A 13,567-nucleotide genomic window follows, 5' to 3' on the forward strand; every position below is an offset into this window, starting at 1 on the left:
CGGCCCAGGACTACATCTCCCAGCCTGCCGGGTCCGCTCCCCCCGCCCCGCACGGCGCGGCACGGCTCCGCACGGCGCGGAGGGCGGTGGCGGCGGGGCCCGGGTGAGCCCGGCGGCGGGGCCATGCCGGAGCTGAGCCAGGTACCGCGGCGGAGAGTGGGCCCGAGGCGGGGGGTGCGGGCACGGCCCGGCTCGGCTCGGGGTGCCGGTCCCGGGGAGGCGGCGGGGGTAGCGGGTTGCGGCGGGGGAGCCCGCCCGGGAGCTGCCCCGGTGCCGCGGGCTGGTGCCGGTGCTGGAAGCTGGCCTCGGGGAGCATCCACACGGGATGCGTTGGGTTCATCCCCGGTGTCGTGGTCCCGGTTGCTGGTCCCGGTGATAAGTGCAGGTCCCAGGGCTGGGTGCAGGTCCCGGGGCTGGGTGCAGGTCTGGGGGCTGAGAGCATCCCGCCGGGATAAAATGAGTGCTGAACAGCCCCGGGAGGATATGCTGTCTCCTGTCCGGGGTGCAGGTCCGGGTGCTGGGTGCTGGTCCCGGTGCTGGATGCTGGCTGCCGGGAGCATCCACGCGAGTTGCTTTGGGTTCAGACCCAGGAGGTTGAGCTGGTCCAGAATGCCGGCCCGGGCCCTGCGGTGCTGTCCCCAGGGAGGATGTGCTGGCCCCAGCCGCGGGGAGCAGCTCCAGGGTGCTGCCCGGGGAGGATGTGCTTGCCCCGGGGAGCATGCTGGCCCTAGCAGGGGTGTCGGGGCTGGGGCTGATGGAGCTGCTCCCCTCCAGCCGTGTGCCCTGGGATGTTGAGGGCAGAGCCGGGGGACCAGGGTGGGAGGGCTGGCTGCGAGTGGCCCCAGTCCCCACCAGTGCCAGAGTGCGTGTAAGGTCCCTCAGCAGCAGTGTGACACATGGCTGCGTGACACACGGCATCCATTGCATGGGTAGTGGCAGCCAGGATTTCACAAACAGCCTGAGCGTCCCTGGGGACAGGGTAGAAAACTGTGCCACCGAGCAGGGGATGTCCCTTGTCCCTCCTGTGGGGGGGGCACTAACACGGGCATTGGTGTGAGATTTTATCGGTGTGCCTGTCTCAGTGTTTCAGGGTGTTTCCCTGGCTGAAGCACGGCTGCCAGGGTGAGATTAATACCGGAGCCCGTATTTCAGGGCCTGGCAATTCAAGGGGTCCCCACACATGCCAGTGGCTCAAGTGCTGCTGGTGCAAGGGGAAGGCAAGGTTTTGCTCGGGCTCCAGCGGCAGAGTCAGAGTACTTAGTCCAAAGCTCCCAAATATTTCCCTAGAATGAGGGCTTTTCATCCCAGCAGGAAAATACTGGGGGGAGGATGGCACTGGGGCAACGTGCAAGCTCAGACTGGAGGAAGGGCCACGTCCCCGCCTGCTGTCTACAAGCATAAAACATGGCTGGGGGGAACCAAATCACAACAAACCCCAAAAGTTGCTGAGCCTCCCTCTAGGAAGACATGTGGGCTTCGAGCTGGTGAAGGCAGTTTTGCCCTGCATTATCTCGGGCTCGCCTCTCCCGAGCCCTGAGCAGCCGCCCCGGCCACATGGTGGCCAAGGCGGTGAGCGCCAGCGGGAAGTTCCTCAGCGCTTCGGGCTTGGTTTTCCTTTTTCTTTTTTCTTTCCCTTGTATCAGAAGCAAAAGTCGCGGCCGCAGCGGGGAGGGTCGGGCTGTGGGGGGGTGCCTTGCCCGCCGCCCTCCCCCCCCCGGCGCGCGCGTGCCCGTCTGTCTGTCTGTCTGTCTGTCCCCATCTGGCAGCGACAGCAGCCCCGCTGCCGGTGGTGTGCGGCAGCTGCCTGTCAAAAGCGCTTCCCTCTCTCCCGAGGAGCTCATGGCGGTTCTTGGGAACGGCGAGGCGCGCTCCGCTCACCGCCCACGCCTCGCCGGCGCCGGAGGCAGGCAGGGAGAGCCGGCACGGAGAGCCCCGGCAGCCGCATGCTGCGGGAACGCTTGAATGTTCGTGCCCAAACAAGCTCCAAACTGCCGCTTTTTGGGGAAAGGCTCCGGTGGCACTGAGGGTTCGGTGGTTTTGCTGCGGGCTCTCGGCACGCCGGATGCCGCCCAGTTTGGCAGGCCGAGGTCCCGGCAGCTCGATGGCTTTCATCTCCTTCCGTTGCATTTAATTTTTGCACGACTGCAAGCTGCTAATTGCTTTCCAGTGGCTTGGCCGGCTTCACTGCTTCTTCATGAGCCAGGATTTATCGGAGCCCGCCTGACCCCGCGGGCGTGGGATGTGATGGGATAGGCTGGGAACCTCATCTCCCTGCCCTGCTGGGCTCTGTGCTGGGCTCCAGGGCATCTCTTGGCTTCATGTTGCTCTTTGCCACCGGCGTCTTCCAAAAGCTTTTTTTGGAAAGTGCAAGTGATTTGGGTCCCAACTCCAAGGCAAAAAAGTTCCCAAAGATACCCCCAAAACCGGACATAGATGAGTAGTGAATATATTTTTTTAAATGTTATATATATATGCACGTGTGATATATAGATTTTTTTTTTTCTTACGAGCTGCATAGTTCAGTGTTTGAGCTCTAAAATAACACCCTCAACAGTTGCTCTTGGGAAACCAGGACAAGGTGCAATCACTTTGCTCTGGGTGTCCCCAGCAAAGGACGTTTGATCTGCAACAGTAATTGGGCTAATTAGGAAGCTGCAAATGCTCCCCCTTCTCCCTAGGTGTCTGAGCAGAGCCCCAGCTAGTGGAAAGAGAAGTCATGGGCCCTCACCAGTGCAACTGCTCTAATTTCACATGGAGTGGGAGTTCTTGGCTGTAACTGGGCTGTGCTGGGATTGATGCCCTCCAGCCTGGGGAGCCTTTTGTAACTTCCCTGCAATGAAATCTCATAGGTGTAATTTCCCTAATGAGTTCAACGACCTCTCAGTGCTGCCCGCAGGCAGAGCAAACCCGGGTGGCTTTATGGGGCCACCCACAGCATGCACCGAATTTGCAGTTCTCAGCTTAGGTTGTGCCCCGGGGGAAAGAGAGTGGCTGTGGGTACTGCACCCATCAACCAGCCCTCAAAAGCCAAAGGAGAACCTTTGGGTTTCCACCGCCTCGGATCCTCAGCGCTGATGATATCCAGGGAGGAAGACAGGAAAGTGCAGGGGGGCCCCGTGTCCCTGCTCGCCTTCCCCAGGCAGAGGGCCACAACTGGCAGCAGCACCTCCTGGTGCAGCATCCGCCTGTCCTGCACTCCTGCACATATTTTCCTGGTGAGGCATCAGGCATGAACCTAAAGGGTCCAGGCTGGTAAAACCAGCGGCAGTGGTGGAGGGGAAGTGGTTCTTTCCCAGCCGGGCGGGGAGGCTCAGGGTGCTGCTGGCAGCTCACCGGATGCTGGTGGTGAAAGCAGAGCAGGGGCCCTGCCCTTCTTACAGAGCATGTTTGCCTGCAGTGTGGCTGTGTCTTCACAGGCAGCTGAGGCTGCAGGGAGACTGCTTCAGGGGTGTCTGTGGGGTGCAGCCCTGCTGCAGCAGGCAGGAAGGGGGACTGGGACCAGGCAGACCCTGCTGCCCTCAGTGTGCACATGTGGGACGATGAGGCAGAAATGTGGCTGCAGTGGGGAGCTGGCTCCCCATGGGACCAGATGGCTTTGCACAGGGAACTGGGGCAAGGGTGGGAGAGAGAAGAAGGCAGTGGTGGTGGCAAGCCCCAGACTCTGCCTCCTCTGTTCTGCGGGGTTGGTTGGCCAAACCTGGCTGCTCGGTGGGACTCAGCTGGGTGTGGTGGTGTGTGACCCGGGGTTCAGTGGTACCCAGCTGAGTGATGCCTGAACTGGTGGTACTTGAATTGGTGCAAACTGGGGGGTCTGGGGTGGGTGCTTGGGGTGCAAAGTAGCTGGGCTGGCTCTGCCACTCAGTTCCACAAGCATTCAGGATCAGGGGAGAGAATCCCACTCCCCTCCCTGCCTGTCCTGCCTCAAGGAGGGAGCTGCTGCTCCTGGCACAGGGAGCTGAGCATGACAAGGCCATGCTGTGAGCATGACCTTGGGCTTATCAACATCTCTGGAGTGCAGGGGCCAGGGTCCCCTTTTCCCCATGGCAGCCTGGGGAGACCTAGAATGGCTGGCAGAGGGTGGGGGAAATGGCACTGGAGAATGTGCAGGGACATCAGCCACACCGGCTGGCACATGGGGCTGGCTGGCTCCAATGGGAGTGTGAGCTTCAGGGATGGGCATCTGCCTTGGCTACTTCTGCCAGTGTGAATTTTGGCGGGGAGAGTGCCCACCCAGCATCGCCCCATTGAGCAGCATGGGCTGTTTGAGCCAGAGCAGTTCCCTGAGGGTCCCGCTGCGGTTGAGCAAAGGAACTCAGGATGCTTCTGGACCAGTCCCTGCAGGCCCATCCACCAGCAAGGGTGGAAGCATTCCGTTCTGTTTTCCCACTGCTGGCACTCCCCTGCACTCCCAGATCCCATAGGAAATGGCCTCAGCATGGCTGGCTCCATCCCAGCACTGCGCTGGGGATTTGGCCTCCACTCTCTTTCCTGGCCCTATCCCAGCGCTGAGGGATGAGCCCGAAATAACCCCTCTGGAGGCCAGACAGAAGGAAAGGCTGGAATTGCTGCTGTTGGCAGCCAGGGATGCAAGTAGGGTTTAAAACACGGGAAACCCAATTAACTTGGCTCCACTAGCTGATTGAGCTGGCTGATAAGGATATGATTAATTAAAAGGATGAAGAATAAGTTACCAGGTCCTCACTGCTGTTGGGATGTGGTGATGGCTTAACACATGAAATTGGCTTCTTCTCTTAATACCTGGTGCTTGTATGCTGCCGGCCATCAGATCTTCATGGCATCGTCCCCTGGCAGGGAGAACCATCCCTGTGCCAACGCTGGGTGTGCTCCTCCTCCCTCTCCCATCCAGCTTCCAGGGAGGAAAAAAGTTCAAGGGGAAAATATAATCCCTCTGGATGGGTGAAGCAGGAAGGACCTTCTTAATTAACTGTGCTTTTCTCGCCAAGTGCTGTTTTGGCTTTGGAAGCCCAGTGATGCAGAGGGACAGGGTATCGTCCCCTCCCGCGCTGCCCCTGGCAGATTCCCGCTCGCTGTTCCAAGCTAACGCGAGCTGACGGCCCCACGGAGGCAAGCGGCTCCCTGGCACTCTGCCCAGGGGCTGTAACCTCTGGCAGCGCTTGGGCCATGGGCAAAAGGAAATTTGAACGGTTTTATGACTTTTTGTAGTAATCCAGCCCACTGAAGTCACGCCTGAAACAAGGACAGGTCACCACTCACTGTGCCTGCCTGGCATTGAAGGAGATGGGAGAAGACTCAACTCAGATCCATTCTTTCCCTGTCAAAAACACCCAACCCTAATTCTCAGGTTTTCCACCCATGACAGAGATGCCAGTCCAGTCCAAGGGGTCCCCTGTGTGCTTCCCTCTCCTCCACCTGCAGGAGCCATGCACTGCTCTGGCACCCAGTCAGTGGTTCGGTGGTGGCAGAAGTGATGTCTCTGCACAGGGATCATGGGATGAGTAGCACCTGGTCACCCAGGGTGGCATTTCCCAAAGACTCCTGGGGGAATTTTCAGCCCATTCATCCCTAGGAAGAGCAGCAGTCAGTGCAGACAATGCTGCCACTGCTCCTCCACTGCCCTTCTCTCCCTGCCCCAAACAGGGTGACATCCCATCTCCCAGTGATGGCTCCTTCCTTTGCCCACCCTGCCATTTACTGGCACAGAAATGTGTGCCAACAACCTCAGGATATCTTAGAAATGAGCAAACAAAGCCAGTGAGACCTAAAGATGCCAAGTGGGGATGTACTCAATGGTGTTCTGTCTGACAGGGAAGGGACAGGCATCCTCCAGGCCCTGGGGCTGTCTGTCACATCGCTCCAGCACTCATCCTGAAATTAAAGATTATATGATTGGAAAAAACCATCCACCTGTAAAAGCAGCAGAGCAATTTCCCAGGACCTTTTAATAGCCTTGCTTCATTATCTCCTGCAATCAAAGAGGAACTTGTGTTTGATGAACACATGGTCCTCAGGAGGCAATTTAGGATCCTGGGGATGAATTTGGGAATGAAAGGGTATTTGGTGGCATCACTGAGTTGCCAAGCTTGCTCACCACAGGAGAAATCCTGAAATCCCTTGTTATTTTAAGAAGGAAACATCAAAATCTAGTGCAATAAGCTCCTGCAAGTGGGGTTTTATTTGTGGAGGCAGGTTGGATTAGGATTGTGCAGGGAGGGCATGGATATTGCTGGGGTATGTTTGTATTTGTGGGTGCCCTGTCCCTGCTGGGGGCTGTAAGGACTAGTGCAGATGGAAATAGCTGCCAGCTCCTACTAGGAAAATGATGACTCAAACCAGCCGCTGGGATTTAAGGCTTCTTTTACCGCGCATGAGCTGGGCTGGACGGGGGTTTCCCCCCCCGCTGTGGTCGGGGGCAGCTCCAGGAGGCCCCAGGATGGGGGCCATACAAAATGTGCTCCAGATGATGTCAGGGCTGGGATGCATCAGGCAGGACTGAGGCTGAGCTGGGGAGCCGGAAAGGGATTTTCCCCCTTTCACCAGGAACAAAAATAACACAAGCACGTGATAGCTCATTTCCTTTAGCCTTTAAAAAGCCCCGTGGGATGGTGAGCAGCGGGAGCAGGGGAAGGGGATCAGCCCGTCCTGCTTGGTGGCCCTGCCACATCATAGCTGAAAAAAGCCCCAAAACTGCCTTTTACCTGCGAATCTTTCCTACGTTTTGCATCTGGGGGGCGGGGTGGGCTGTTACAGCTTTTCACTGGCTTTATCCCAAACTCCTTAAATGCAAACCCTCTGTTTAACAACCACCCTGCTTTTTCCACTGGCAGCAGCCCAAGGAACTGGTTGCAGTCACTGCTGGCCATGCGTGTGCCATGTAGGCATGTTAAAATTCCCCGCCAGAGCCCAGAAAAACACTTGAACTGGGATGTGCCTTCTGTTTTTGGCTCTTTCCTTTAAAGATTGTCCCCACTTGAACAAATATTTGTCAGGGGGTTAATGGTTTGTGCGGGAGGCGTCCATGCCTGGCAGTGCAATGGACTGGGGGAGACTTAGGGGTCCATGTTCTCCTCCCATCCCAACAAGGAGGTTTTTGGGAGCTTAGCAGTCTGTTCCTGGAAAGCAAGCCAGCGTCTTGCAGAAGATGTTTTTTCCTAGGGAAGAAGCATCCTGGTGCCTGCCGGCTCCTAATTAGCGCTGCCGGCCTCGGCACTGGCTTAATTGGGGCCAAGGCTGAGCCGTGGAGGTGATGCCTCTGCAGGGTTTGGCCTTGGGGCGGGGTCACCCCCTCCCCAAAAAGGCCTGGAGGGGAAGTCATGTCTCCAACGCCCTGGGATTCTGGATCCTGCCCCCGCTCAGTGACTGGGTTAAAAGGAGATTTTCAACCTTTTTTTTTTTAATTTGGCCAAGGAGCGTGGTCTGGCTTTGGCCCCCACCCCCGACTCGGGGGGCTTGGCCGCTCCTCGCCGGGCGCAGGCGCCAGCACCTCTGCCCTGGCTATTTTTACCCGCCAGGATCACGAGCGAGCGAGTGACCTTCCCCAAGGGACGCTGCCACTCGGGGGGGGACAGTCGCCAGCGTCTGTCCCCGGGGTGCCCGTCAGGCTGCGGAGCGGCTGTTTCCCGGCTGTCTCGGCGGCGGCGGCAGCCGGCGAAGAGGGTTTTGGAGGGGCTGCTTGTGGCTTGATAGAGAAGGAGAATTGAGCCTACAGAATGGAGCCGCTTGTTTGGCTCCGGAGGCGAGTTCATGGCTGAGCCTTTGTCTGGCAGAGACAGGGAGGGCACAGTCCGGGAGCTGCTGGGAGTTCCCCAGGCACGGATAGCGATGCCGGCATCTCAGCTCCCTGCGCACCCTGCGCCTGCTTGTCCCCTTCGGGGATGGCTCGTACCCTGCAGCCCTGTGCCTGGGACGGGCTGGGAGGCATTTTGGGGTGTTCAGTGGGGAATACACTCCCTAGCCTCCAGCACCCTCCTCCTGCTCGGCGCAGCCCCCCAGCTCTGCTGTCTTGTATCGCCACCCCTTGACCCGCCGTCCCCTCCTTCCCGCTCCAGGCCGGTGTCGTGGTGGCCGTGTTCCCGAGCCAGCGGCTGAGGGCAGCGTGCCAGCGGATCAGCTAAACCCCGGGGATGATGAGCACCATCGCAGCTGAGCGCCAGCCGGGGCCGGGACCTGGAGCAGCCGCCGGAGCGCGGTGCCGCGGCTGAGGCCGGTGCGCCGAGCTGTGCCGGACCCCTCCGCAGATGCTCCTTGCCTGGCACGTGGAGCCACCGGAGGCCCTCGCCGCGGATGGAAAGCTGCAGCCCAGCAGGTAGGAGCCCGGTGCGGTGGGTCGTGAGAAGCTCTACATCCCCCTCCCCACACCGCCGCCTCCGGGAGTTACAGCTCTCGTTCCTGCAGGGAGCCTCGCTGGCCGGCTGACGCCCTCCCGCGCCCTATGCCCGCGCCCTGTGCCGGAGCGGGCGCCGTCCCCGGCTCAGCCACCCGCCGACCATGAAGTGCTCGTTGCGCTTCTGCTTCCTCTCGACCGCCTTCCTGCTCGTCTTTGTCATGTCCCTCCTCTTCACCTACTCGCACCACAGCATCGCCTACCTGGACCCCGGCGGGCTGGGAGGCATCCACCGGGTGAAGCTGGTGCCCGGCTATGCCGGGATGCAGCGGCTCAGCAAGGGGGGGCCGTACCCCCGGGGCTGCGCCTGCCGCCGCTGCCCGGCCGAGGAGCCCGGGGCCACCGACTGGTTTGATGGGCGCTATGACGGCACCGTGTCCCCAGTGTGGACCAAGGAGAACATGGACCTACCGCCCGACGTCCAGAGGTGGTGGATGGTGAGCGAAGGGGCGGGAATGCCATGGTGTGCTCTGGCACGGGAGGCACACATTTCTCCTCCACCATCAAGGAGAGGGCGCTGTCTGATTCCCCGCGGCCTCCTTCCCCTCCTTGCAGATGCTGCAGCCCCAGTTTAAGTCCCACAACACCCACGAGGTCCTGAGCAAGCTCTTCCAGATCGTACCGGGCGAGGATCCCTACCGCTCCCGTGACCCACGCCGCTGCCGCCGCTGCGCCGTGGTTGGCAACTCAGGCAACCTACGCGGCTCTGGTTACGGGCCGGAAATCGACGGGCACGACTTTGTGATGCGGTGAGGGCCAGAGAGCACTGCCGGGGACCTGCCCGCCTGGGCAGTACAGAGACATGGGGTGATGCTGGCACCACCGGCTACTGGGATGAATGGGAGTGAGTCCAGACCTCCCCTGGGTGGGAAACTGCTGCTGGGCAGCATTCAGCAGCTCGTGGGGATCACCCATGTCATCTGCAAGGCACAGGGCATTGGGATGGTGGTGTCATCCTCCCTGCTCTCTCCCCAGGATGAACCAGGCGCCCACGGTGGGCTTTGAGGGCGATGTGGGTGGTCGGACCACACACCACTTCATGTACCCTGAGAGTGCCAAGAACCTGCCCGCCAACGTCAGCTTCGTGCTCGTGCCCTTCAAAACCCTGGACCTGCTCTGGATCGCCAGTGCCCTCTCCACCGGCCAGATCAGGTTGTAAGTACTCAGTGGGCACTGGTGGCTCACCGAGCTCGAGGACAGCTCCCCTAGGAGCAGTGGGGATTCATTGGTTCTTCCCTCCCAGAGCCCCCTTTGGCAACTCAAACTGGAGCTGGGGGCATGGGACCCCCAAGAACTCACCTGCCTCTCCGCTCTTTTCCCAGCACATACGCACCTGTGAAGCCTTTTCTGCGTGTGGACAAAGAAAAGGTATGTGGGGCTCATCCTTACCCCTGCAACAAGCACCTGTCACCTCATCATTTCCCAGGGTTCCCAGTGCTTCTTCACAGGCGCTTCCTTTTCGTGATGCCAAAAGGATCATTGCTGGGGCTCCTGCACTAACCCCAGTCTGTCCTCCCAGGTGCAGATCTACAATCCTGCCTTCTTCAAGTACATCCACGACCGCTGGACGGAGCACCACGGGCGCTACCCCTCCACCGGCATGCTGGTGCTCTTCTTCGCCCTCCACGTCTGTGATGAGGTAGGTAATGGCTCCTTCAGCTCATGGCTTGCATGGAATGGCTGTGCTGGGATCCTGAACCTTACAGGGTTAAGTAAGGAAGTGGATTCTTGGGGTCAAACTGCAGCAGTCACTAACTCTGATTGCCTGACACCACAGTGATGGGCACCCTTGAGAGGTGGGAAGGCTGTGCAGAGGGATGGGCACCTTCAAAAGTCCCCCCAGCAATGCAGGGGGTGCTGAGGCAAGGGTGCCCGAGCCTGGTGGGGGGTTCTGGCTCACTCCCTCCCTTGCTACTGCAGGTGAACGTCTTTGGGTTCGGTGCTGACAGCCGGGGGAACTGGCACCACTACTGGGAGAACAACCGCTATGCCGGGGAGTTCAGGAAGACAGGGGTGCACGATGCCGACTTTGAGGCACACATCATCGACATGCTGGCCAAAACCAGCAAGATCGAGGTTTACCGGGGAAACTGAGGGCTGAGCCTCTGGCTCCCTGCTCCAGCAGATCCTGCTGCCTGCAGGGGCAGAGGGTGAGGGTCTCCCTGGTGGCCTCAAGCGACGAGCACCGGATGGGCAGCGCAGGTCCGCGTTGCTGACAGAGCCACCCCCAGTGGTATTTGGTGCCTCCAGCAGCCAATCAGGTTCAGAGCTAAAGGAGACTTTTTGCTTTTTTAAAATTATTATTATTAAGAAACCCAGCTGAGAAAGGATTTATAAACACCATCAGCGACTGACCGGGCGGCGGGGGCAGCCGCCTTGCATCTCTCTACAGTCAAACCAAATGCTGCTCTTTTTAAAACAAGACAACCCCCCTGCCCTGAAGCCACGTGACTTTGGGGAACCCCTCGAGCATCGTGTCTGGGCCGAGGGGGCTGAGGGAGCTGTGGCAGCTGCGCAGCCTCACCAGTGGAACCAGCTGCTTCCTTTTTCCTTTATTTTAGTATTTTTCTTTCACCCACCTGGGGCAGCCGCTGCCGTCGTTTCTCCAGGGAAGGCTCCTGGCAAGAGGCAGGTCCCAGTGCATGGATCCATGGTGGGGAACCAGAAGCTTCGGGAAGCTGGCCATTGCTGATGCTCTGTTGCAGGCTGGCACAGCTGTGCAGGGAGATGAAGAGGAACCCCAACTTTGGGGCCCAGCATCCCTGCTCTTCTACCTGAGGATTGGGGAAGGGTAGGACAGATTTCAGGAGTGACTGTACAGGAGGGCAGCTAAGAAACCTGCAGGAGCAGTAGCCTGGTCCCTCTGGCTGAGCTCTGTGAGCAGTTGCAGGATGCTCAAGGGGTTGTGGGACACAGCAGAGTCAAGGAGACAGGATTTCCTTTGCTTTCAGGCTGGGAAAAAACAGATCAGAGATGAGTGGGTGGGTGAACTGTGCTTTTGCTTTTGTGTTGTTCTAAACAGCTCTGGTGAGAAGCTGAAATCCCAAAGTCTTTGCTCCGTTTGCCAGGGGTGACGCTTGGTTTACACCAGTCTGGTACAGCCGATGCCCTCGGGGTCCCCAGGGCTTCCCAGGCTGGACAGGCAGCCTATGACATGGGATGGGGAGATGCTGAAGGAAACTGCCTCCCCAGAGGTGTCATTAAAACCACTTTCTTTGGGTCAATCAGGTGGGTGGGGTTTTTTTAGAAGATGCTGGAAAGCTCAAGAAAAAGGCAGCCATCAAAAAGGTCCACCAGAGAGGGACCCTCTGCCTGCACAGCTGGTGCTGAGAGTGGGGCAGGGGCTGTGGGGCAGTGCCCATCTGGAGAAGCTCTGCCCGTGCTGCCTGGTTGCAATAGTTAATTTGAAGAACAATCACTGTAGGGTTTTTTGGGCTTGGAGATTTTTTTACCCTTTTGTATCTGGCTTTTCTGTAGCAGCCTCTTACCTGTTTCTCCACTTTGGTTTTGTCGTTTTTCAGGGTTTTCTTTTCTTTTATTTTTTTGAGGTTTCTCTGCAATCATGAAACACGACGGTGTGGGTTGGTCACCTGGAGCAGGCAAGTCAGCAGCCCCTGGGCTGGGGAAATTCAGCTTTTCTGTCCACAGGGATTTAAACTCCCGAGTTTTGTGGTGGGTTTTAGCCTGTAGAAGTGGAGCCGCCCTGGTGCAGGCAGCCCCAGGACACAGGCTGCTGCAAGCCCTGCTCTCCACCTTCCTGGGTGGTTTTTGTTGAGTTTTTGGTGGGTTTTTTGTTAAGCTTTTTTTTTTTTTTTTTTTTAATGGGGAAGAAAAATAAAAACCACAAGCAACAATGAGTGCCTTGACCATCTCCCATCGACAACACCAGGCTGTGTGCGCTCTGGTGGCAGGGACATGGCCGATGTATCTGGCAGTTGTACCCACTTCCTTCCTCACACCAGGCTGGATCTTAGCTGGGGAGTGCTGCTGAGAGAGAGACACATCCAGGGCACCATACTGGTGGCTAGAAAGGCCAAATCCAGTGTGATGAGGCTGGACCAGCTCCTGTTGCAGCTGAGCAGGGCCAGGCCTGACAACCACAGGGTGAGCGGAGACGCTGGGTACCAAACCCGGGTACCGAACCCTCTGGCAGCACAGTGCTGGTATCCAGTGTCGGGCACGCTCGCAGCTCCTGGCTGCCCTGACAGTATTTTTTTTTGGCTAACTTCCTTCCCCTACCCCCCTTTTTTCTGTTGTTTTAATTATTATTATATTATTATTTTTTATTTAAGCTGTCCCACTAGGACTCGCGACCACTTGTGTCTCCCTGGCAAGGCGGCCGCAGGCAGGCGCGTGCTGCACGGCCGGCGCACCACTGTACTGTACATAGAGGAGATGTAGGCACAGGCTACGGGCAGGAGGCAGGCAGGGAAGAGGTACCTGGGCTGGCCCACCTGGCAGAGGTTGTCTGCATCACACAGTACCTGATCTGAGCACCCATCGCCCCCTGCCCCACCGGGAGAGGGAGAGACCAGTGCTCTGACCTAGGGCTAGGAGCAGGCGGGCAGCTCAGCCCGTAGCCTCTGTGTACATGGGTACTTCTGCACACAACTGTCTTAAAACAACTGTTTTTTTTAAAGTCAATAAAAATCATGCATCAAATCTGCTTGGTGGTTTTCTTCTGATAGCCCTGCCTGCTGTGCCTTTGCCTGCACCCAAACCCGGGTATCAGTGGGGTCAGGAGAGGAGGGAAAGGGAATGAGAGGATTGTGGGGCTCAGATGATGCTCTGCTCTCCTTCCCCTCCTCTCCCAGCCCAGACACCGGCCTGCAGCTGTGGTTAATATCCCCTCACTGGGGCAGGAGATGAGCCTGGCCCCACACCAGCCTGGCTGCCCAGCTGCAGAACCCCAGCACAACCCCTCCAGCCAGAGCCCAACAGTTGGTGATTTCACTGCTCACCCAGACCCCACATCTATGTCCCAGCCCCCCTGGGCCCTAAAACAGAGGCTCTGGTCCCACACAGCTCATGTTCCTGAGCCCCACCACAGCAGAGGGAATGACATGGAAGAGCTGTTGAAGGACACAATTTTGAATGTGGATGCAGGCAGAGGCAGGGAAGGGACTTACCAGAGTGACACAGCAGGTCCAGAGCTCGCTCCAGCTCCCAGGGCTGGACCCTTCAACGAGCCTCATGTCCCTGCAG

The 13,567-nt window shown here is 58.5% G+C and overlaps 1 protein-coding gene across 2 annotated transcripts; it reads left to right on the forward strand.

Annotated features, from left to right (window-relative positions):
• The first annotated feature begins 84 nt into the window (after positions 1-84).
• ST3GAL2 (ST3 beta-galactoside alpha-2,3-sialyltransferase 2) lies at positions 85-11,994 on the forward strand. 2 transcript variants are annotated; one of them, XM_069026994.1, is made up of 8 exons: positions 85-141; positions 8,028-8,284; positions 8,374-8,799; positions 8,918-9,111; positions 9,338-9,517; positions 9,685-9,730; positions 9,882-10,001; positions 10,283-11,994. In XM_069026994.1, the coding sequence occupies exons 3-8, from the start codon at positions 8,467-8,469 to the stop codon at positions 10,454-10,456; spliced, it is 1,047 nt and encodes a 348-aa protein (XP_068883095.1). In that variant the 5' UTR covers positions 85-141; positions 8,028-8,284; positions 8,374-8,466; the 3' UTR covers positions 10,457-11,994. The 2 variants fall into 2 exon arrangements, with proteins under 2 accessions (XP_068883095.1, XP_068883096.1); XM_069026995.1 differs by having other exon boundaries at positions 9,338-9,514.
• The last annotated feature ends 1,573 nt before the right edge of the window (positions 11,995-13,567 follow it).

The sequence above is a fragment of the Aphelocoma coerulescens genome, chromosome 11 (genome assembly GCF_041296385.1).
Source record: "Aphelocoma coerulescens isolate FSJ_1873_10779 chromosome 11, UR_Acoe_1.0, whole genome shotgun sequence".
NCBI classification, from domain to species: Eukaryota; Metazoa; Chordata; class Aves; order Passeriformes; family Corvidae; genus Aphelocoma; species Aphelocoma coerulescens.

What these genes read in the sequence shown, in the direction of transcription:
- ST3GAL2 (XM_069026994.1), top strand. Translation starts at nt 8,467, where the DNA reads ATGAAGTGCTCGTTGCGCTTCTGCTTCCTCTCGACCGCCTTCCTGCTC. An exon ending in ACGTCCAGAGGTGGTGGATG is followed by an intron (nt 8,800 to 8,917) that starts GTGAGCGAAGGG and finishes CCCTCCTTGCAG; the next exon opens with ATGCTGCAGCCCCAGTTTAA. An exon ending in TCCACCGGCCAGATCAGGTT is followed by an intron (nt 9,518 to 9,684) that starts GTAAGTACTCAG and finishes CTCTTTTCCCAG; the next exon opens with CACATACGCACCTGTGAAGC.